Raw genomic sequence first — 20,199 nt, 5'->3', positions numbered from 1 at the left:
TTATTTTCCCCACTGAAATAAATGACAATCAAGAATACTATAAATCTCTTTATGTCCCCCCCCCCCCCCAAAAAAAAGTATATGCCTTTGAGTATTGTTATATTATCTGTCTATATGTGTTGCTCCACTATTTGTGTTCAAATATTTCCTGCTTTGAGAAAACTAAACATTTAAACTTAGCTGGAAAATAGAGTGCCACACAAAAAGTATATTAGAAAGTTGTTTACTGAAATTCTTTTGACAACAACTTAACAAGCCAATAGTCAACAGTCTAAATTTAGTTGGCCTTCACAGGGGAAAAAAAAAACACAGCTGGGAGGTTGTTTGTGCTCTGTCAGGTCATGCGTACAATGGCTTGTCTTCTTACAAAGGAAAAGTGTAAAAAAATAACATTGTCAATGTGATGTGTGTGGGAAACCTCTAGATGTAGCAGGTGTAAATATTTTTCTTCACTTAGGATTTACGTGCTCACCGAGAACTTTTTTTTTGAAAAGCTTCAAGGTTGCACAGTTGAGTGTGTTTCAAAGGTTCACCATACATAATAAATAAGAATAGCTAGTTTTACAGGGACATTGAATCTTGAAAGCACACAAGGTGAAGCAAGAGGTCCCTTTTGCGCAAACACATTTACCAATCAATTGTGGCCATATTAAAGTAGACCATGTAAGAGTGAAAATCAGGGTTGCCAAGAGGAATCACATTCTCCTCAGTGCTCAGTGTAATATTCCATTTTCCGGTAAACTCCCGAAATGTGATGTAAAAATCCAAAGAATAAAACAAAACAGCCAGAATTAATCCTCTGATGCTGGCTGAAATGAAGTTGACTGAGCTCACTGCCCCCCCCCCCCCCACCACCTCCCAAGTGTCCAAAAAGTGTGCAGTTTCAAGACCAGTACTGCGTGAGTAATTAGTTTATAAAAGAAAGGACCCCCAGAGGTCCGACGTGCGGCATCAAGCTTAATGTCAAATAATACTTGGAGGACTCATTGCTGCATCTGTTCGCAGCAGGCAGCGAGCATGCTGGGCACTTTCTAGCACACACAACCCCGCGTCACTTTAATTCCTTTATTCTTCGGCTCCCCTTTGCGCACGAGCGCAATTGATGAGGTCGTTAGGCTGCGTCCATGCAGTCTTAACAGTGGCCAGCTAATGTATTGGAAGAGAACACTGGCGGAGCTAGGGGGGGGTATGGGGGCACTGGCTCCCTTTGTAATATGCTAGGACCCTACCCAGATGCCAGGCTTTTAACAATTTTCCTTTTTATCAACTCTTTTATCAACATTTTATAAAGGATATTTTGGTTTTGTCTTTTTTTTTTTTGTCTGTTTTGAGATATTTTGCTCAAAATCCAAAGCTGTGGGGAAAACCGAGCAGCATTATTCGTATGACTTTCTGCATGAAATTCTAAAGGCACCTGTAATTACAGAAAGGCTTCTGGGTTCATATATGCGCCATTTTTGTTTAGTTTTGGATCTAGGAAAAGCGCATTTTCGTCCATCTGCTATTGTGGGCACTGGCCACATAGGTTCTCCACCGGCCTGTGACAGAAAGCAGCAGGAGCACTGTTATGCAGCATCACAAGCTCTCATTGCAAACACACTGGCTGCTTACAGCTCACTGTGGAGCGGAGATGGTAGAGGAGGCCATCAGGAGCGGCAGTAAAGACAAGATCCAGAATATGCGTACAGGAATTTTTACTTGGAGGTACAATTTAGAATTTGAAAGTATTGAGTGCAAATGATTTAAACAAAAATCAACTAAATGGAAAGCTTTGAGGAGTCCTCCTTCCTTCCACTTGAGCTCTTGTGATGTTTGACCACACTTGAGTTCAATGACCCGTGAGGTTTGATCTGTAAATGGTCATAAACTGCTATATTGTAATGTACCGCAGTCATAAAAGATGTCATTGGAAAGGTTAAATGTCACGACGGGACAATAACATACATGGCTCATCACACATTACCTGTTGTTTTTCTGGTTTCAGGGACACTTTGGTCATGGTTCAAGATCAAACAAGGCCCTAAACGGTGAGGGATTTTTAATTAAGCCTGAGGGCACTTTCACGATGCTGCACTTTAATGGTCCGATCAGAAAGTGAACTTCACGGAGTGAAAGTGGAAATCAAAGCTGTAAATTGTTAACCTTCGAGAAAGTTACCTGAGCAACACGGACAAGTGTGTCAAGCAGAAGAACAAACACAATTTGACAAGGCAGCCAATTGAAGACCAAAATACATTATTAGCTTTTTGGAACAATTTAGGATTCCCTCTTTGAATTGCAAGCCATGAACATAAAAACAAGTGGAGGGTATACGGAAAGTGCCATTAGGGATAATAGGTCATTAAGACTCAACTGGTTTAAATCAAGCATATTGAGGCAACAAACACATTTACAAAAGCGCCCCGGGATATATTAAGAGATGGTCTTTTAGAGAAAGCCAATAGTTTCACATCATGTTCGTTTGTGAGGCCTGAATAAAGTCATATGCATAGCCTTCAAGAGACTTTAAGGTCAATACTCCCAAATTTGTGGTTAGAATTAACATAAATTAAATCAGTTCCAATTTGCCAATCCAAATTGAGCTGCTAAAACATGATTCAATTCACACTGGAAAAATGATCACGGGACAAAAACGTTAGTGGTCCTTGTGTCTCGAGAGGCTTTTTTCCACCCCCGCCATTTTGAAAGCAGTAGGAAGTCTTGCTTGGATGAAAGTGACACATTCACGCGCTGACATCATTCTTCAGAGTGGTGGCGCTACAACACCCACCCCCCACATAAAAGTCATTCGCTGCACTAAAGTGGCCAGTCAGCAGAGCGTATGGTAGACTGTCACCTTTGTATCAGTTCATTAAGGATATCTCAGGGGGTCAGCAAAACCACCATTTTTATTTCTTCAAAGCCCAAAGAGTCTTGAGAAAACGCTGATAAAGATTCATTAAATTTTCCCCTTGGGGGATGAGTGAAAATGTGGGGGGAAAAACTACTAATGAACGTATTACTATATTAGCCAAAAATGTCATTATTCACCCTGTCATTTTGCTGTTTGCATGTAGATTTGTCTGTTTGTGGTTAATTCATCACTCACACAAAATTAAAAAAAAAACCCACAACAACAAGTGCAGGAGATTGACCATCATGTACTATATCTTACATCATAACTTCATAGAATAAATATGAAGGTCAGGTCAACATTTTGAGGGGTGAAATGAGAAATTCTCAAAGGAACATCATATTGTACTAAAAATGTTCTTTTTTTTTTTTTTTTTTTAAATGATGTACTGCAATACAGTAAACAACTTTTTGATAGCAGCAACATCTAGTGGTTGTTGGTTTAACAGTCACAGACTTACTGCTCTCGTCCAGAATACTGGCACCAGTCATTAATTCATCCTAACAAAAATCCTACTTTTATAAAGATAAAAATGCATTCTGATTGAAGTAATGGTGTTATAGTTTACTATATTAACTGTGATCATAATTTGCGAGGGTATTCAACAATGATGCCGTTTGTAGGTCAAGACACAGCTCTTTCATTGGATCTCATTGAACTGTGCATGGATGCCTTTTAAAGCGGAACACAAAATAAATCGTATTTCTAGTCTTTCTGTAATTGTATTATCTGAAATAAACTAAGTCACAATTATGTCAAATCAACCCATTTATTAAATATTTAAACTGGAGAAGTTTACAAAGTCCCTATATGGTCCATGGGGGTAAAGTGCGCTAAACATCTATGCGGGACATACTGTTGCTCCCCCCCGGACTCCTTTTTTCTATATGCAAGTATCAAGTGATACTCCTGTAGAAGGACAGCATGTCGTCCAAACTTTGTGAGGGGCCTTGAGGTGGCTGCTGAGGTTGGTCAGGCTCTACTGGTTGGGGGGGTGCTTCAGGCTGGCCGGGCTCTGTGGGTTTGGGTGGCAGGTGGGGCTGGTTGGGCACAGTGGGCTGAGGTTGCACCTGGGGCGGGAATTGGCTCGGCATCGGGGGTGGGTATTGGTTTTGGTAGTGTGTGGGGAAGTTAGGAAATCGGTAAGGTGGGCAGATAAAGGGTGGAGGAGCAAATGGGGGGTAGAAAGGAGGAAGTGGGTACTGGAGGTTGACGGGGGGTCCTGGAGGCCGGCATGGCGGCGGTGGCTGCACTGGGGGTTTTTGTGGAGGGGCAGTCTGTGAGGGGGCCGCCGCGGGGGGAGGCTGGCATGGTGGCGGAGGCTGTGGCTGCACTGGGGGGTTTTGTGGAGGGGCAGTCTGTGAGGGGGCCGCCGCAGGGGGAGGGCGTGGATTCTCAGTGGTCCCACCTGGGATTTGTGTCCCCAGGAAGGACATTTGGGGAGTTTTCTTCTCTGGAATTGGTGTCTTTGCCGGTCTCGGGCGCCATTGCTCAGCAAAGTATGTGGAGGGAGGCGCAAACTCGGAATCTCTCTCTGACTGACGCCGGCTTTTCCACTCACTGAACATGGATTCTTGAATATCAAAAAAAAAATAAAAAAATCAGAAAGCCACACGAGTTGAATTATTAGTGTTAATATGTAAAGACAGTTTTAAAAACCCAGTGTATTCATGAGGATCTTTTTACCCTGGAGAAAGTGAAATAAACATTTGTTTAACCACCATCATTTGACCTCCATGACTCCTTTGTGGTTTTATTGTTTGTGATATTCTACTTTAAGAGAATTTTAGCCCTCAATCTTCTCACCAATGTCTCAACTAAAGACACTCAATGCTTCTTGACAGCTTCAGTTGAGTTTGTTGTGATACTTTAGTGCAATCGAGAGCAATACAAACGTACCTTTGCCTCTGTCCCACTCTCGAACATGCGGGACACCAGGTTTGGTGTCCCTTCGTTCCTGAATCTCCACTTCCACTTTCTTCACTCTGCTGACCTCTGGTGGATCCTGAGGCGGAGGCGAGGGTGCTGCCATGTCCTCATCTACAAAAGCCACCATAACCACACATGCAGATATTTAACCAAATGAAACCAAGAGACGTGAATTGTACATTGTTGTGGATTTTGACCTTCATTCTCCTCCTCTAGCTGCTCTTCAACACCACCCTTGGCCTTCAGCTTCCTCTGCTTTATTTTGGCCAGCCGGGCTTGCAGGATGGCCTTCTTTTTCTCTTTCAGTCGCTCTCTCTTACTCCGCTGATCAGTTGTCTGAAAAAGGGGATGATCATGATCTTCAGGGGAGCATATTATACTAATGGATTCACTATCTATTTACACTCTGGCATTTTTCAGGCGGAGTGATTAAAATGAGCAGCTCACTTGGTCCCTGAGCATGTCCAGTGTCTCCCTCTGCTTTCTGCGATGTTCCTCATCGTGCGAGAAGGCAAAGTATCCCACGCCGAGCTCCCGAGCCTCTGCAAGGTGACACCAAGACACCAAAGTTAAGGCAAAATTTCCGTTTCCAGTACAGCCCCAAACCAAACCCAAAAGCTAACCTTGAGCCCTGATGGTCTCATAGTGGACAGGCCCAACAGGCTTCTTCATGGCTTCCTCTTCTTCTCGCTCCCACTCTTGCCTCTGCAGCTCTCTGCGCATGTCCTCTGACAGCAAGTCAGCAGAGACTTTTGGACTGTACATGAAACAAACATGTTCAGTTGACCATCCATTGCCGAATAAAATGTAAACTCTATTTGATTACCCATTTCCTTTGATGTCATGGTCCATTTTCAGAAAATCTGGCAAGTCTTTCTTCATGCACCTTCGCGATCGTCCCAAAGTGTCCACAAAGTCCACCCTAGATTGAAACAAAGTAGGATAGTTTATTTTCGCTCTCTGTCAAATGTGAAAGAAAATATTACCATTCTTCATCTGGGTTCTCCGGAGGAGGAACAGGGGACAATCTGGCTCTTTCCTCCTCCTCACTGTCAGCGATCCTCTGTGTTTGTGTTTCTCTTCTTGTGTCAATAATCTTCTGCGCAAAATCCACCAGGTACAACCCCTCTGTTTCTTCATCTGGAATTAAGGTTAATTCCATTAAGCACCTTTTTAATTACACATACAGTAGGTGACGTGACATCCATATCTAACCTGGGAAATTTCCTTTGGTCATCTGTTCGTAGAGTTTGGCTTTTTGCTCTAGCTTGCTCCTGATAAACAAAAAAGGTATTAATTATAATGCTGTTTTAGGACTTTCGATATATTCATCTTACTTTGCATTATCCAGAGTTCTCTGCTCCTCTGCCAACTCTTCTGCATCTTTTTCAGCTCTTGCCGAAACTCCAGCGTTTTGCTTGACAAATACATTTGGTTTCTACACAGCGGATAGAGCAGCAGCTTGAGTAGATGGCTCCTTTTAACATGGCCATATTAAATATAACATTGACGTACCTTAACTTTGGGTTTTGGTTTGTGACCAATCTCGCCACTTTCTTGGCCAAGTCTCTGCTGTTTGAATTGCTCCTGCTTTCTGTATAGCTCGGCTTTAAGATCTACTAGCTGTAAGAAACCATAGTACGTGTTTAAGAATCTACTTTGGATGATATTTGAACCTACGTAAATGAATGTAACTTAATGCTAGCAAACTAGCATGGTGGCTAAGGTTAGCCTGATTACGCGTGACATGTACCGTCGCATGATGTCGGAGGATGAGAAAATACAACTTACCGAAGAAGCAGTCACGTCAAACGGTCTCTTCTTTTTGTCCATTATAAAACCTGTTCTCAATAAAATCTAGACATTTGCTGTGATAGTACACAAACCACCCCTAACCTTCTTCTGCAGTTTGGCCAACAGGTAATTGTTACAATTTCGCCGACTTGTGGCCACACTTATCAACTGCACTTGCGATTTGTCTTTCTTAAATCCTGCTACCCAACAATACATTCTGATTTATAATGTAATTCTTAAGGTTAAGAATCAATAAATTATTCTAATATTATTAAATTGTAATTATTTCTATTCCATGTAAAGTTGTGAAATGCAGACCATCCTTTTATCTTCTCTGCACTGAAATACTAATACAATTTTATTTCATTTTGTTTTTTGTGACATGTTCTATTCGACACTTCTGTTCAAATGTGACGGACCCGTCCTTCGAGTTTATATAGAGTTTCGACTCTATAGAGTTTCAGTCAGGGTCCGCCACAGTAAATTACTCGCATGATATGTGATGATTGAAAATCGACTACCTTATGATGCTTCCAAATTAACAGAATACGTCAATGGTTGGACAAACACCTTATTTCCGTCTTGAGCAAGAAGGTCAGACAAATCAAAGCAGATGTGGACGTGTTACTGCATGTCTTGTGTACATTTGTAGCTTCCGGAACAAAGTGTGTTCTGACCTACATGTTGGGATCGAAAAAGAGATTGAGAAAGGAAAAACAGCACATCCCTGTCTGCCATGAGTCAATGCCACTTCACAACCTTGCCTGCTCAAAATAAAAAGCACTCAAAACAACACACGTTGGGAGTGTAGTTATAAAAAAAAAAAAAAGAAAGGAGAGCACCCCCGACCTGTCTGCCATAATTCAGAGCCATCAATGCCACTTCACAACATTTTGTGCTCAAACTGAAAAGCACTCAAAACGGACATCTGAGTGGAAATTTGCTCCAATCAATGCTGAGCCTTGAAAATGTTTTGCTTGTCCACTTCCACATCTTAATGTACTGTGATGTTGTGTCTTCTTGTGGGCACAGCTGTTTCACAAACTGCAGGACTTGAACTGTATTTCATTTATTTGCCAAGCTTTCACACCACCAAAAACAGACTACATAAGATATCTTAAACCAATAAAATCATAACAATATCAGAATCTAACCTACTAAATTACACTGCACATGTAGAACATTCAATACATTTATTCATGAGGAGCCACAAAGAAACCAGCTTCAGCAAAGCTGACTTCTCTAACATTCAACACCTTGATCTTCGGCACTCAGATGCCGTAGAGCTGAGTGGTGTTGTTTCGGATGGTTTTGAGCACGGTGGGCATGTCTACCCCCTTGAGCAGACTCAGTTCCTGCAGTGTGTGGATGCCCAGTCCGGGATGGGAAAATTGGCAGAGATTTTTCTTCACCTATTAGAATGGAAGAACCATTTAAAAGACATGACATTTTTTTAAAGGCCTGAAAGTGAACATACCCGTCTTGGCAAGAAATACGGTGCATCTGTCTCCAGCAAAATGCGGTCGAGAGGGACTTTGCGGGCAGCATCTCGGGCTGCGTTGGCACTGGAATAGGTGATCACAGCTGTGAAGCCCACGTACAGGTTGGGGAACGTTTCCAGGAAGGGTTCGATCACCTGGTAGCTGTCTGTAAAACAGTGCCTATGAACCAAAATGAATCAAAGCATGAAGGTTAAGGATTGTGCTTGAAAGCTTGTTCTTTTTGTACTTTTATCCTTAGAAATATTGTGACATCTTCCAACAAGAAGCCACTAGATCATGTGACTACACACCTGTGAATTTTGTAATCTCTGGGGACGCAATTTTTCAAGATGTCCATCAGGTCTTCATCCGCATTCCTGCAGTGGACCAGCAGAGGCTTTTTCATGGTGACAGCCAGTCGCAGCTGCCGCTCAAACACCTTCGCGTCAAAAGAACAAACAACCATGAGGACATGGACGCGTCACTCGGTTGTGATGACGTCCTTTTGAACCGACCTCTTTTTGCTCTGCGACACGTGTGGAGTTTTTATGGGAGTAGTCCAAACCCATCTCGCCAAACGCCACGGCTTTTGGATGCCTCATGGCGTTGAGTATGCTGTGTTCATGGACACGGGAGTACTGATAAGCAAAGTGTGGGTGGCACCCAAAAGCCCCCCAGACCATGTCTTCCAACAGAAGCCCCTCCCATAGGGCTTCCTTGTACATGAGCTGTGGGTTGCAGAAGTCCGTAATGCAGCCTTGAAACTCTGTCGGAAAGCTGCTGCAGTAGTCACGTCGGAAACGACCGAAGGAGCCGCGGAAGCGCAGTTTTGCGTAGAGCATGTCAAGATGGCAGTGCGTGTCGATGAAGCCACCGGAGCTGTGGGGGTAACTTGACCAAGGGGGCGGAGCTTCACCCATGGACAGTCTCGGCTTAGATACGACATCATGATGAAATGTGTAACGGGGGGAATGAACGGACGAGCCGGCGTATGACTGTCGGCGTGTGGCTGATGAGGTACTTTGACTACTGTCTGTATGGAGAGGTAGAGCAGAAGGGTCTGAGAAATGAACGGTCTTGGGGATTAGAATTTTGCGACCCACTTGGGCAGAAGAACAAGGGCTTCTGTATTTTTGCTGTTTGTATGAATCAAAATCATTCCAACTGAAGTCATCACACCATTCACCCGGGGATGACACGGGAGATGGAGCATTAAAGCTGAGATTCTTTGGCGGGCTCAGGCAATTCCAGCCGTCAGAGTCGTCATCCCGAGGAGCCGCACGGTGGTAAGACAAGGAATCTGGAATATGCTCAAGAGGAGGGATCAAAGATTCCACATCATGATCTTGAGGTTCAGACTCTGATGCAAATACGTCGCCTTGGTAGTAGAGACAATCTTTTACGCCCTGAAAGACAACAATGACGAAATTGTAATATCACATATCTCGAAAAGTGTATATTGAAAGACAAAAATCACTCATTGTATTCAAACTTCCACTGTGTAGTTCAGCACATCAAAAGGTTTTGATTTCATCATCTGAGCCTATGGTGTAAATGAGCAACAAGCCCGTGTATTTGCAGCGACAGAGGTGCCCTTGGGTAACCAATCTGCTCCCAAAGTGGTGGAACGCTGCCCACTACACCAAATTGTTTGTTTGCCCAAACTCCTTTTACACTTCCCAATAAAAGCCACCATTTTATTTATAGACATCAAAGTGATTGAGACAAACAGTTGTCCTGCAAATATCGTGTCTTCAGAGATAGCATCAAAGGTGATAAACAGAGACCTGAGGCAGACGTTCTAACCAGAGGGTTGTAAAAGACAACTCGGAAATTACACTAAATGCATTCTAACCAATTTTTTGGGATGTGCTCATTTAAATTAAGGCAATAAAAAGTTTCAACTGATTGAGACTCACCCTTTTACCCACTTGTGGTATTGCGTCATCATTTTGGCCAACAGCACGAGCCTGGCTGTGTTCTTCAGTCTTCGCATTAGGGCTTGTTGAAGAGGGCAGAGACAAATGGCTGCTGATTTTAGGAAGCGTGCTCATCAACCCCCTTCCGGCCATAGCTGCAGATATTGCTGTCATGTAAACTGCCTTCAAGCCTTCCTCTGCTGTCTTGTCCTTCTTTTTCATGATGAAAACGTTTGAAGGAGGAGAAAATACTTTACTTTGTGGAGAATCCTGCTGATAGGTGTTCTGCAAGATGGCCACACATAAAAAAGTCTTGTTATTTAAGTCACAGGATTTCCATGAAACATCATATACAACATTCACCTGGGGCGTAAATGTTTCAAAGTATTTCCTGGTGCACTTCCTTAACCCAGCTTTGCTTTGAGAGGCAATGGCATCAGGGGTTGCCTCTGCTTTCTTCTTAGGGGTGTTGAGACTCAGTGTGACAAAGCCGGCATGTCCTGGGGAGTCGCTCGTCTCATCTGCTTTAGGTGACTCTCTGCCCAGCATGAGTGTTTCATGTCTTTTACCAAAACATTCAGTTGGGGACAAACTTCTTTGAACTCTTTGAAGCTTTGTCACCTTTCTTCTGTTATTGTCCATAGAAACATGATACATAGATCACAACTTTAGTGATTATGCATGAATTTTGTTTGAATTATTTCTGATACTTGATAACAAATGGCTAAAATTCAGAACGATAAGTAGTCATCCTACATAAAATATGGCGCAATCATGACCTCGTACAAAATTGAGCACGCCGAGTCCACTAAGCCACTCGGTTTATGTTGTACTGAAGTAAAACATTACAATGTCTTAAATATTAAATTCTTTTTACTGTGTGGTAACCCAAGAAAGACACATGATTAACCTCGCGAACAAGCTACCTCAACATTAGCAATATTTTACCGCTCGCTAACTGTGCACTTAAAGACCAAACATGACGTTTGGCGGAAAAAAAGTAGATGCATCAGTAGATTTGTTATTAGAATTACCGAAGTGGACCGTTTCAGCGAGTCAGCACCTACCAGCAACCATGGAAAGATGTTTTGAGGACGATAAAGTTCGTTGAAGTTTTATTTCTTGATAGAACGTCGTTGGGCTATAGCGTTTTTGTAACGCTAGATGGAGACAAAGCTATGCTTTGTTCTCACCTCGCGAGATTTGGTCAAAACGACTGGCGTGAGCATTTTAGTAGAATAATAATGGCACAAGTACTGTTAATTGTCGCAGTACTTCTTGTTTTTCATTAATTAGTTTATTATTTTTGCGTTTTATTTATATGTTATATTATTTTTAAATAAAATGCTTATTATGAAAATGATTTTGTCTTCCTACTGACATTTGTTTCAGTAATAATTGTTAGTGGTAGTTTTGTCCTCTAAACAGACAAACGTGTCATCTATCCAATATTACTTTTAAAACTTTTAACAATAAATATATTATTTTTTCCTCCTTAAATTATCACATGAACTGAATAGTCAATGTTGGAACGGAATTCTGGTATAAAATAATGGCCCACTCTAAATAAAATATTAAAAAACAAACGCAAAAATCTTACATAATTTAATATAAAGCCAATAATTCAACACAATGCAAATGTTTTACGTCTAACATAATTCATCAATAATATGCGATATTAGATTTAGTCCACTCTCACAGCCTGGCTGTGAGAATTCACGATGCAAAAAGAGATACTTTTACCCTGCGTGAAATATTTTATTGAACTCGTTAAACACAAGGCACAGGATTGGGAAATTAAAATCCTCTCAGATTTTGTGTAATCCCAGAACTGTTTTGTAGACACCGAGGCTATATCCTTTATTTACTATAAGGGAAGAAATGTTGATGTTTTGAAACTATCATAATTTCTAAAAACAATCCCTAATGGCTAGCATAGGCGAGACGTTGATGTGGATTACTGCTGTTGCGACCAAGTCTCCATCATCAGCAAAGGCTGTATTGTGATATTGTCTTTGGGTTTGCTGCGAAATAAACGAGTACAGACAGTAGCTGTCATTCTTTCATCTAACAAGCATGTGTGAAGGTGTTGTCATGGATGGAATTTATGCTATTGGTGATATGCTGCATAAGGAGGTGGGACCAAGACTCACATGAGGAGTTTTTTTGTTTCCACCAGCCAGTAGAAGCCGCTCCTGGCACATTTGTTAAGAACATTCCTGTACTGGCATGTTTTGAGGCAGGTGGGTGTTTAACGACGCTGACCTTCAGCAAAGGACACAAGACACGACATAAAAGTGCCATGGCGATGATAAAAATAAAAAAAAAACTGTCAAAATGGTTTGAATTGCTGTATTTTGAACATTTAACTTTTTACGCTGTTTCCATCTGTCATCTGACTTTTAATGAGATACTTTAGATGATGGCTACGTATGCGGTTGTGATTTTGGCATGCTTGGAAATAAAATATTAAATGTTCCCACTGACACAAACACTGCACGTATATCCGCTTTGTGTTTGACTAATTTTCATTGCATAAACATGAGCCATGACTTTTTTCTAATGTAAACTTGTGACTATGGGCCTTGGCTCTCTGAAGGTTGGGAAATACATCTATAGGTTTTACCTGTGCCTTTCAAAAAGGTAGATGGAATTGATATATGAATTACCATTTTCATCTTGCTCCAATGATCAGACTGGAGATGGGCACTCCTGACAGGATCAAAAATGTCATGCTGGGGAAAGCGTCATGATGACGATATTCGTTGAATCACAGCAGCTTGCATATCACGCTGTTTCTGCACCTGCAGTGTTTCGGGCTCTCAAAGAGAACTTTTACTGGGTTGTCCAGCAACACTATTTTGCAACACTACCCTGGCAAATGCAAGTAATGTGAGGATTCCACATCCATTCATCTATTTTTTTGTGGTGCTTGTCCGCCTTCTTTTCAAATTAAGAACAAATTGGAACACCAAGGAACTCGTGGATTCCTGCCCTTTTTGTTGATTGTAAATTACAACTAGTCCCCATTTTGAATTGAGTTATCGCAGTGTTGAACGCCTTTATTTAATTAATCTTGATATGGGTGCGTATTGTATTTACTGACGAAGCTTTTCTGCAGACGAGCCAGAAACAATAACAATGATGTTATACGAGCTATCGTTTGGAGTTGCTGAATAAAATACGCCTCAAGTCTAAAGAGCCAGTGATTTGGAGTAACTCCAAGTGACAAGCTGGGCATACACTTGGTCTTGGCTCTCAAAGGGGTCTGGGAGTGCCCATGCAGAATCCTTTGAGAAATGTAGCAAGCTAGCTCATTGCTAATTGCTAACTGGCAGCTTACCAGTGGTGTTTTAATTTGATGAATGCTTCTAGATTGCCACTTACGGCCTTTCACAAAATAATGTTTTTTAATGACCTATTTTCTTTGACATCTGTGGAGAATTTTATTTTCGATGAGCCTCACATTTTTGGAAACCCATACAAGAGGTCCAACAGCATCACATAACTGCATTCAAGCCTGTGTTATTGTTCGGCCATTGGTTTGATACTGGCTGGCTTCAGCATATAGGAACGTGGAATAAACGAGCCCCTGCGTTTCCGCTCGACAATGGCTAAGCATTGCAATTTACTCAACTGTTCCCAAAGCAGTGGAAGGCTGCCCACTGCACCACCCTGTCGTTAATTGTTTGTTTACACAAGCCCCTTTCACACTACCTATAAAAGTAACGATTTTTACCCCCTGCTGTTGTTCTTTATAAACCTAAAATACATGGGAGTGATTTAGAGCCAAACACAACACATTCAATTGTGTTATAATACAATGAATCTGAGATTGACCTTTTTGGGCCAGAATTCTAAAAGGTATGTTTTACGCCAACTGAACACAACAAGAAAGAAAGGAAGTTGTTAGCAAAAGCCTACTAGAACCACTACTATTTAACATGACATTTGTAAATGCGATTGGTTCATTCTGAACTCATAAAATAGAGTTAGCGGCTTCTCTTCTTTTACAGCTTACAAATCTTAGTAATGGTAGAAAAGCTTTTGAAATAATTCCTCTTAGTTTTGTTTTTATCACAAATACTCACATTTGAACAGGGGGTGTGTAGACTTTTAGCTGTAATCCAAAATGGATTAAATGAATCTTGCTCCTCAAAAATTGTCGATAAAAAAACATAACGATAGTGTGGAAATACCTGAGATGTTTAAATCAGATTCTGAGTCGGGGCGCTGGTTGGACCACGGAATATGAAATATTTATTTCAATTTGGAATGAGATAACATGTAAAAAAAGGTTGATTCTGGATGCAGTATATGATTATTCTAAATACATTTTATAATCAACATTCAATAGGTCGGCAAAATAGTAATATTGACTTCTGCATTTGCTTTACATGAGTGTAACTGAATTCCATTTCTATCATTGCCACACATTAATAAATTGTCACTTGGAACAAATCTTTGACAACACACATATAAAAATGAGTAATATTTAATATAATGCAAGCATCTGTTCAAGTGATACATTTAAATGTTCACCACTCAGCAGTTAAAGACATCAATAAAGTGGAACCATAAAATTTAAAAAACCCTTAAGTAACCTGAACTTGAACCCAAAAATCAAATGAGCATATCTAAAAGACTTACTTGTGGTTTTCTTTGGCTTTTTCATGTTTGTGTTCTGATGACACCATAGCGGGGGAACACTGATGAAAACGAGGACAAGGGTCGTGTGACAAATAAGATGTTGGAAATGGAACTTATTCCAATGATAACAGTAGCATACAGCAAGTAATAAGGAAAAAAAAATATGATGAATCATTTTTAAGTCATTTTTCCAATGTCCATAACCACTGCTCCAAGGACCAGTAGGATCACCTTTCTGATGATCCCACTGTGGAAGCAGCTCATTTGTCACGAATGTGATCAACACGGGCAGTTGAACGGGCCAATAAAAATGCACCTTCACAGAAGATAGCTCATACATCCCACATTCCTCTTAGAAGATTAGTTTAGTTGTACTTTCAAACAATCCAATTATGAAAAAAGTTGACTCTAGCTTCTTGCCTTGTTGCTGAGCTACAGTCCGAGAGTCATCTCAATCACTCCCCCTGGTCTTGCATTCTGTCGAGTAGATGGTCCTCTACACGTTGATTCAAGCGTCGTAAACTTTTCAACAAACTGGGCGGGTCTTCCAGCTCCTCGATCAGGCACCGTGCTATTTCCAAACTTCTGTAGTCCTCTGGCCGTACCAGGCTTCGGATCACCTGAAGGGCTCGATCCTTGAGGCTGTAAACTGTGTACACATGGGAATTAAATACATGCTTGGAAATGTCATCGTTTGTGTATTTCTTATTTAGAAGTTGGTGATATGGGCTGTCTGGAATGACATCTTAGAATCACTTTTTAAAGATTGCGCCACCAATACCACCAGCAATCATTCTTTTGAGGATTGCATGTGCAAGTGTGTGCGTGTGTAAAAACCTACCTGGCAAAGTAATATTTACAAAAGCAGCACTTCCACCATCTGCCAGAGCAGGCAGGAAGACTTCGTTGCCATTCACCCTCATTAGAGCATCACTTTCTAGATCTTTAAACATCCACGGGTGGCCTGGGGGTTGGAGGGAGGGGTAAACATTCACAAACTCAAGTCAACAATATTGTTGAATTTCAACAGTGATTTCTAACCACTATACCACAACTCTCAGCAGGTGAGCTGCGGGATAGTCTGAAAATGATCTATTTTACAATCATCTCACTCCGCACAATATCACTTTGGCCAAAGGTTAGCTTACCTACGTAGGTGTTCATTATTCTTCCCGTTCTCGGCTGTAAGTCGTTGTAGGGCCGTGGCTCGCCACGGAAATCAATCCATAGTGGCTGGACCACTCTGGGACTGCGGTTACAGAAAACAAGACTCATGGGAACGCGAGAGTGCAGGGATCGAAACGGCGGCAGGGACGCATCTCCGTCTTGAGACATCGGTGCGAACGTGCTGTTCGTCACGTAGCGCTAATGCTAACTAGTTTTCGTACTACGGCCAGTCGCGTCTAGCAAACACTAACTAGCCTCGAAACGCTATAAGGAACAGAAATCATAAGTTTGTTCTTAAGTATGTCCGCTGAGCTGTAACATTTAAAAGAAAACAAAGAAGGCTACTTTTTTCCGCCTCAACTTGAATGTTTACAAGATTCACATCCGGTAACAAATCGTGTGACACTGGTCTTGTTCTTCCATATGATTGGCCCACTTGGTGGTGACGTCACGTGACATCAGCACGGTGATTAAAAAAAAAAAAAAGTTTACAAAAAATATCAATGATTAATATTTTATTTGGGGAATTCCCTTGTAAGTAAAAAATAAGCTAGTCCTTCTAATGATCCAACTTGACCCCATTTCTTGGTTGAATTTTATCCCACTTTATAAATTCATAACCTTGATTTAACATAAAAAGAATCTGAAAATTATAACAATTTGTGATGTAGGTGATGACTATGCATTTGAACAAGAGTGTGTAGACTTTTTATCTTCACAGTCTGGCTATAACTTTGCAATACCTTGAAATATCAAGTTGACGTTGAGATTTCAATTTACTTTAGATGTTTTTCAGGACTCACCGTAAATCATAAGCTCTAAATCAAATATGGAAACAGCAGGAAAATGTGTTGTTGCCGATAATAATAACCTCCGCTTTGTGTCAGCGTCACTTCAAATGGAGCGCGCGTGCACACACGCGCACACAGGCGCGCGCGCACAAACACACACGGACACTTGATGATTCCAGCCTGAGCTCACTCCCACCTCTGACTTGCAAAGGCAGCCAGCCACACAATTCTTACTGCAGCAACTTAAACAACAACAACAGTGTAATTTCTGAATATTTTCATGCAAGCTGAAGATTTGGTCACACACCTGAACATCAGGCGAGGATGACACCAGCAATCAACGACAGCGAGCTGGCGGATCCGAGAGACGAGACTCTGGCCAGGGTAGAGATCACTCTGCTGGCCATCATTTTCTCCAGCGCCGCCGTCCTGAACGGCGTCCTGCTGCTGGTCCTGTGGCGACAGCGCAAGCACATGAGCCGGATGCGCGTCTTCGTCTTCCACCTGGCGCTGGCCGACCTGGTGGTGACGTTCTTCCAGGTGTGCCCGCAGCTCATGTGGGACATCACGGACAGGTTCATCGGGCCGGACCTGGTTTGCCGCCTGGTGAAGTATTTGCAGGTTCTGGGCATGTTCTCGTCTACTTATATGATCGTGGCTATGACGGTGGACCGGTACCAAGCGGTGTGCAACCCCATGGTCAAGTTTCAGCGGACGCACCGGCGCATGAGCGCTGCCGTGTGCGCGGCGTGGGGGGTGTCGCTGGTGGGCAGCCTGCCTCAGGTGTTCATCTTCTCCCGGGTGGAGGTGGCACCGGGTGTGTACGACTGCTGGGCCAACTTCGTCCAGCCGTGGGGGCTCAAGACCTACATTACGTGGACCACCGCGGTCATCTTCGTGGTGCCCGTCATCACGCTTATCTTCTGCCAAGTGCGCATCTGCAGGGCCATCCAACAGAATCTGCGCCGGAAGGCTCGGTGCGGCCTGTCTGGCCCGTTGCCCCCCCGAGCCAGCGGCGCGGCCGGCATGCCTAAAGCCAGGGTAAAGACCCTCAAGATGACCGTTGTTATTGTGCTGGTATATGTGGTGTGCTGGTCCCCCTTCTTCACAGTTCAGCTGTGGTCTGCGTGGGACACCAATGCACCAAAGGAATGTAAGTGCCGCTCCATCAAAATAAAACAAAACGGTGGGGGAAATGTAGACAAATATACCAAATGTGCATTTTAGTGGGCCGTGCCCCCACCCTCCGCACACGCACTTTGAGCCATGAATCTCTGAACTGCAGCCATCATCTTTATTTATATAGTGAAAAAGGCAATAGACATTTTTTTCTTAATTAGATTTGCAACTTTATCTGAGTATCTAATTTTGTCTTCTGAAATTCTGAAATGTTTATCACAAAAACATGAAATTATATGGATGAAGGGCCCCGCACAACTCAGGCACAATTAGAGTACGGCAATTGAGGAGGATCAAATTACTTTGGGGTCAGCGACTATAGAGCCATTTCATCCGTAAGGCTCTTTTTTTCCCTTTACATTTTATTACTAAGAGCTACTAATTCTTTCTGACACTTCCACCATAGTGCTTGGTTCTTCTATTTGTGCATCCAAGACAAAACATGTTTTATTTACTCATATCCGAAGGCATATGAGTATGTATATGTGTGAACACCACAGCAAATATAACTACAATTATCCACAATCTTTGTAGAGTTACATTTTTTGATCCAGCTCCAATTCTCCTAAATTGCACAGGCGTCCCTAATATTCTGACCTATTCTCACTGCAGCTGCCACGTTCACCATCCTGATGTTGCTGGCCAGTCTCAACAGCTGCGCCAACCCCCTCATCTACCTCTTCTTCAGTGGTCCGCTGCCTCGAAGGCTCCTGATGCCGGTGTGTCAAAGGCGCTCCATCACCAAGGACTCCATGCACGACGAGGCAACATTGGTCAGCACCTTCTACACCAGTTTTAAAACTCTCAACAACAAGTGAAGAAAGCGTGTCAGGGGAGGAACACTGGTGAAAAGAAGCAAGGAGTGTCAACGCCTGCTGCATGCTGTGAAGATCCTAAACCTCCGGTGTCTCTCTGGACTGTAAAGATATCAATTGACAAATGATATGTTAAATATGGCATCGCTCAGCCAAGCACAAGTGGGTGGCCTGCATGGGGAAGTGTGTTCCAGATGCAGGACGTAGGGCAAACACAAGAACAAGGACATTGTGTCCGAGTGAGGTGCCAGAAAGAAAAACAGTCTCCAATAACCATTATGTTCCATTCCTTTTCTATGGTGTCACTCGAGGAGAACATTCAGCAGACACCTGCACAGTGAAGAACCAATACCGTGGTATCCTGAGACACGAGTTCAGTTCCAAAATCATCTTTTCGTTGTAAAATGATCAGAAATTGGAACCATATTCTGGATCATCATGGTGCATCATTTTTTATTAACCAAAACTAGGCTGTGCTAAAGGCATATTTCCTTTTTGTTTCTTTTTTTTTTCAGATTTAGTCTCACACGAAATAAGTGTGCTGCTGTCTAGCGGTCAAGATGAGATTTACAACCAATATAAACGGAAACAAAATGGAGGGATAAACAATCCCCCAAAAATCTAATTAGATTCTAAACCTGGAGCCTGTTATGGAGTTAACTGTAATCAGTTCAAATTTGCTATCTGCCAAATTACTTACTGACTGAAGTGTGTTGTGTTCACTGTCATCCCACAGTGTCGTATCTTTTTTTGCCCACAGCTCAGCCCCAAAAAAATCTACCTAACTACTTGTATTTTGAAACACTCGAAAGTTAGGTCACTCATATCTCAAGGCACCACTGTCCTATAAATTTATTCCAAGACACACACCATCAAGCCTGAGCACTATTAATTTAAAAGCTGCATTTTAAACTATTTCATTGTTGGACTTTATCACAAGTTGCATCTTGTGACAGGTGGGCGAGGATAAATTTAAGCATGATTTATTTTACATTTAATACAGAACAATGATTAATGTATGAAACTAAGATGTACAAATAAATTTCTCATAAACCTTATAATGTTAGAGTCCGTTTTTGTATAATCATTTAAAAAGTCTACACACCCCTGTTGAAATGCCAGGTTAGGGTTAAAAACGAGTCAGCAAAAAATAATTTCAAGTTTGAATTTGGCCATTAACATGATCTATTAGCAGTATAACTTAATTTAAAAACACTTTGTTTTATTTCTACTTCGACAGTATATGCCAATTTATACTTAATTTGATGAGAAATGTCAACTCATGGTAGCATTAAAAAAATAATAAGATCACTTGTACTGCAGTAAACACACCTCACCAAGCTGCTTCATAGAGCATGAGGCTATAACTGGAGGGAAACAAGCACGAAAACCAAACAAGACAGCTCTGCATTGATGTTAAGCCGAGAGAAATATGTATGTACTGTATGTCCGCCGCTCCGTCTAAACCTCACTTGGCTACAAATGCTCCCACACAGAGACGTAAATGTTACTCTGCTCTCTGGGCAATGTACAGACTGACAACTGCAAGCCACAACACTTAATCCTCCCGTCTTTCAAACA

General features: G+C 42.0%; 4 protein-coding genes across 8 annotated transcripts; 1 reads left to right on the top strand and 3 right to left on the bottom strand.

Annotated features, from left to right (window-relative positions):
- Window positions 1-2,870: 2,870 nt before the first annotated feature.
- ccdc174 (coiled-coil domain containing 174) lies at window positions 2,871-6,772 on the bottom strand. Its single transcript, XM_088390334.1, has 11 exons — window positions 6,614-6,772; window positions 6,338-6,445; window positions 6,160-6,260; window positions 6,038-6,096; window positions 5,809-5,962; window positions 5,649-5,744; window positions 5,446-5,579; window positions 5,270-5,364; window positions 5,020-5,158; window positions 4,793-4,933; window positions 2,871-4,466 (listed from the first exon to the last, which is right to left on the bottom strand). Exons 1-11 carry the CDS (start codon window positions 6,653-6,655, stop codon window positions 3,790-3,792), a joined length of 1,746 nt encoding a protein of 581 aa, XP_088246460.1. The 5' UTR covers window positions 6,656-6,772; the 3' UTR covers window positions 2,871-3,789.
- An 897-nt stretch (window positions 6,773-7,669) lies between these two features.
- tatdn2 (TatD DNase domain containing 2) lies at window positions 7,670-11,207 on the bottom strand. Of its 5 annotated transcripts, none has more exons than XM_088390331.1 (7): window positions 11,084-11,205; window positions 10,380-10,644; window positions 10,017-10,301; window positions 8,613-9,503; window positions 8,409-8,536; window positions 8,094-8,263; window positions 7,670-8,028 (listed from the first exon to the last, which is right to left on the bottom strand). In XM_088390331.1, exons 2-7 carry the CDS (start codon window positions 10,563-10,565, stop codon window positions 7,859-7,861), a joined length of 1,830 nt encoding a protein of 609 aa, XP_088246457.1. In that variant the 5' UTR covers window positions 10,566-10,644; window positions 11,084-11,205; the 3' UTR covers window positions 7,670-7,858. The 5 variants fall into 5 exon arrangements, with proteins under 5 accessions (XP_088246457.1, XP_088246458.1, XP_088246459.1 ...); XM_088390332.1 differs by having other exon boundaries at window positions 10,380-10,554; window positions 11,084-11,172; XM_088390333.1 differs by lacking the exon at window positions 10,380-10,644 and having other exon boundaries at window positions 11,084-11,207.
- A 3,042-nt stretch (window positions 11,208-14,249) lies between these two features.
- On the bottom strand, window positions 14,250-16,249 carry vhl (von Hippel-Lindau tumor suppressor). Its single transcript, XM_088389720.1, has 3 exons — window positions 15,815-16,249; window positions 15,508-15,630; window positions 14,250-15,315 (listed from the first exon to the last, which is right to left on the bottom strand). Exons 1-3 carry the CDS (start codon window positions 15,999-16,001, stop codon window positions 15,122-15,124), a joined length of 504 nt encoding a protein of 167 aa, XP_088245846.1. The 5' UTR covers window positions 16,002-16,249; the 3' UTR covers window positions 14,250-15,121.
- A 584-nt stretch (window positions 16,250-16,833) lies between these two features.
- On the top strand, window positions 16,834-19,673 carry LOC148390677 (oxytocin receptor-like). Its single transcript, XM_088390111.1, has 2 exons — window positions 16,834-17,777; window positions 18,416-19,673. Exons 1-2 carry the CDS (start codon window positions 16,949-16,951, stop codon window positions 18,619-18,621), a joined length of 1,035 nt encoding a protein of 344 aa, XP_088246237.1. The 5' UTR covers window positions 16,834-16,948; the 3' UTR covers window positions 18,622-19,673.
- The last annotated feature ends 526 nt before the right edge of the window (window positions 19,674-20,199 follow it).

The sequence above is a fragment of the Syngnathus floridae genome, chromosome 11 (assembly GCF_059516105.1).
Source record: "Syngnathus floridae isolate MCC-2025c chromosome 11, RoL_Sflo_1.0, whole genome shotgun sequence".
NCBI classification, from domain to species: Eukaryota; Metazoa; Chordata; class Actinopteri; order Syngnathiformes; family Syngnathidae; genus Syngnathus; species Syngnathus floridae.
Note: the sequence above shows the minus strand (reverse complement) of the source record. Positions and strands in the feature narration are given on the sequence as shown.

Coding starts and splice junctions, on each gene's coding strand:
- LOC148390677 (XM_088390111.1), top strand. CDS start 16,949: ATGACACCAGCAATCAACGACAGCGAGCTGGCGGATCCGAGAGACGAG. Junction 17,778..18,415: donor CACCAATGCACCAAAGGAAT/GTAAGTGCCGCT, acceptor TTCTCACTGCAG/CTGCCACGTTCACCATCCTG.
- tatdn2 (XM_088390329.1), bottom strand. CDS start 10,673: ATGTATCATGTTTCTATGGACAATAACAGAAGAAAGGTGACAAAGCTT. Junction 9,504..10,016: donor TACCACAAGTGGGTAAAAGG/GTGAGTCTCAAT, acceptor GTTGTCTTTCAG/GGCGTAAAAGATTGTCTCTA. Junction 8,264..8,408: donor AGAGATTACAAAATTCACAG/GTGTGTAGTCAC, acceptor ACTGTTTTACAG/ACAGCTACCAGGTGATCGAA.
- vhl (XM_088389720.1), bottom strand. CDS start 16,001: ATGTCTCAAGACGGAGATGCGTCCCTGCCGCCGTTTCGATCCCTGCAC. Junction 15,631..15,814: donor AATAATGAACACCTACGTAG/GTAAGCTAACCT, acceptor TCCAACCCCCAG/GCCACCCGTGGATGTTTAAA. Junction 15,316..15,507: donor TGTAAATATTACTTTGCCAG/GTAGGTTTTTAC, acceptor ATGTGTACACAG/TTTACAGCCTCAAGGATCGA.
- ccdc174 (XM_088390334.1), bottom strand. CDS start 6,655: ATGGACAAAAAGAAGAGACCGTTTGACGTGACTGCTTCTTCG. Junction 6,097..6,159: donor AGAACTCTGGATAATGCAAA/GTAAGATGAATA, acceptor TTTGTTTATCAG/GAGCAAGCTAGAGCAAAAAG. Junction 5,159..5,269: donor TGGACATGCTCAGGGACCAA/GTGAGCTGCTCA, acceptor CCCCTTTTTCAG/ACAACTGATCAGCGGAGTAA.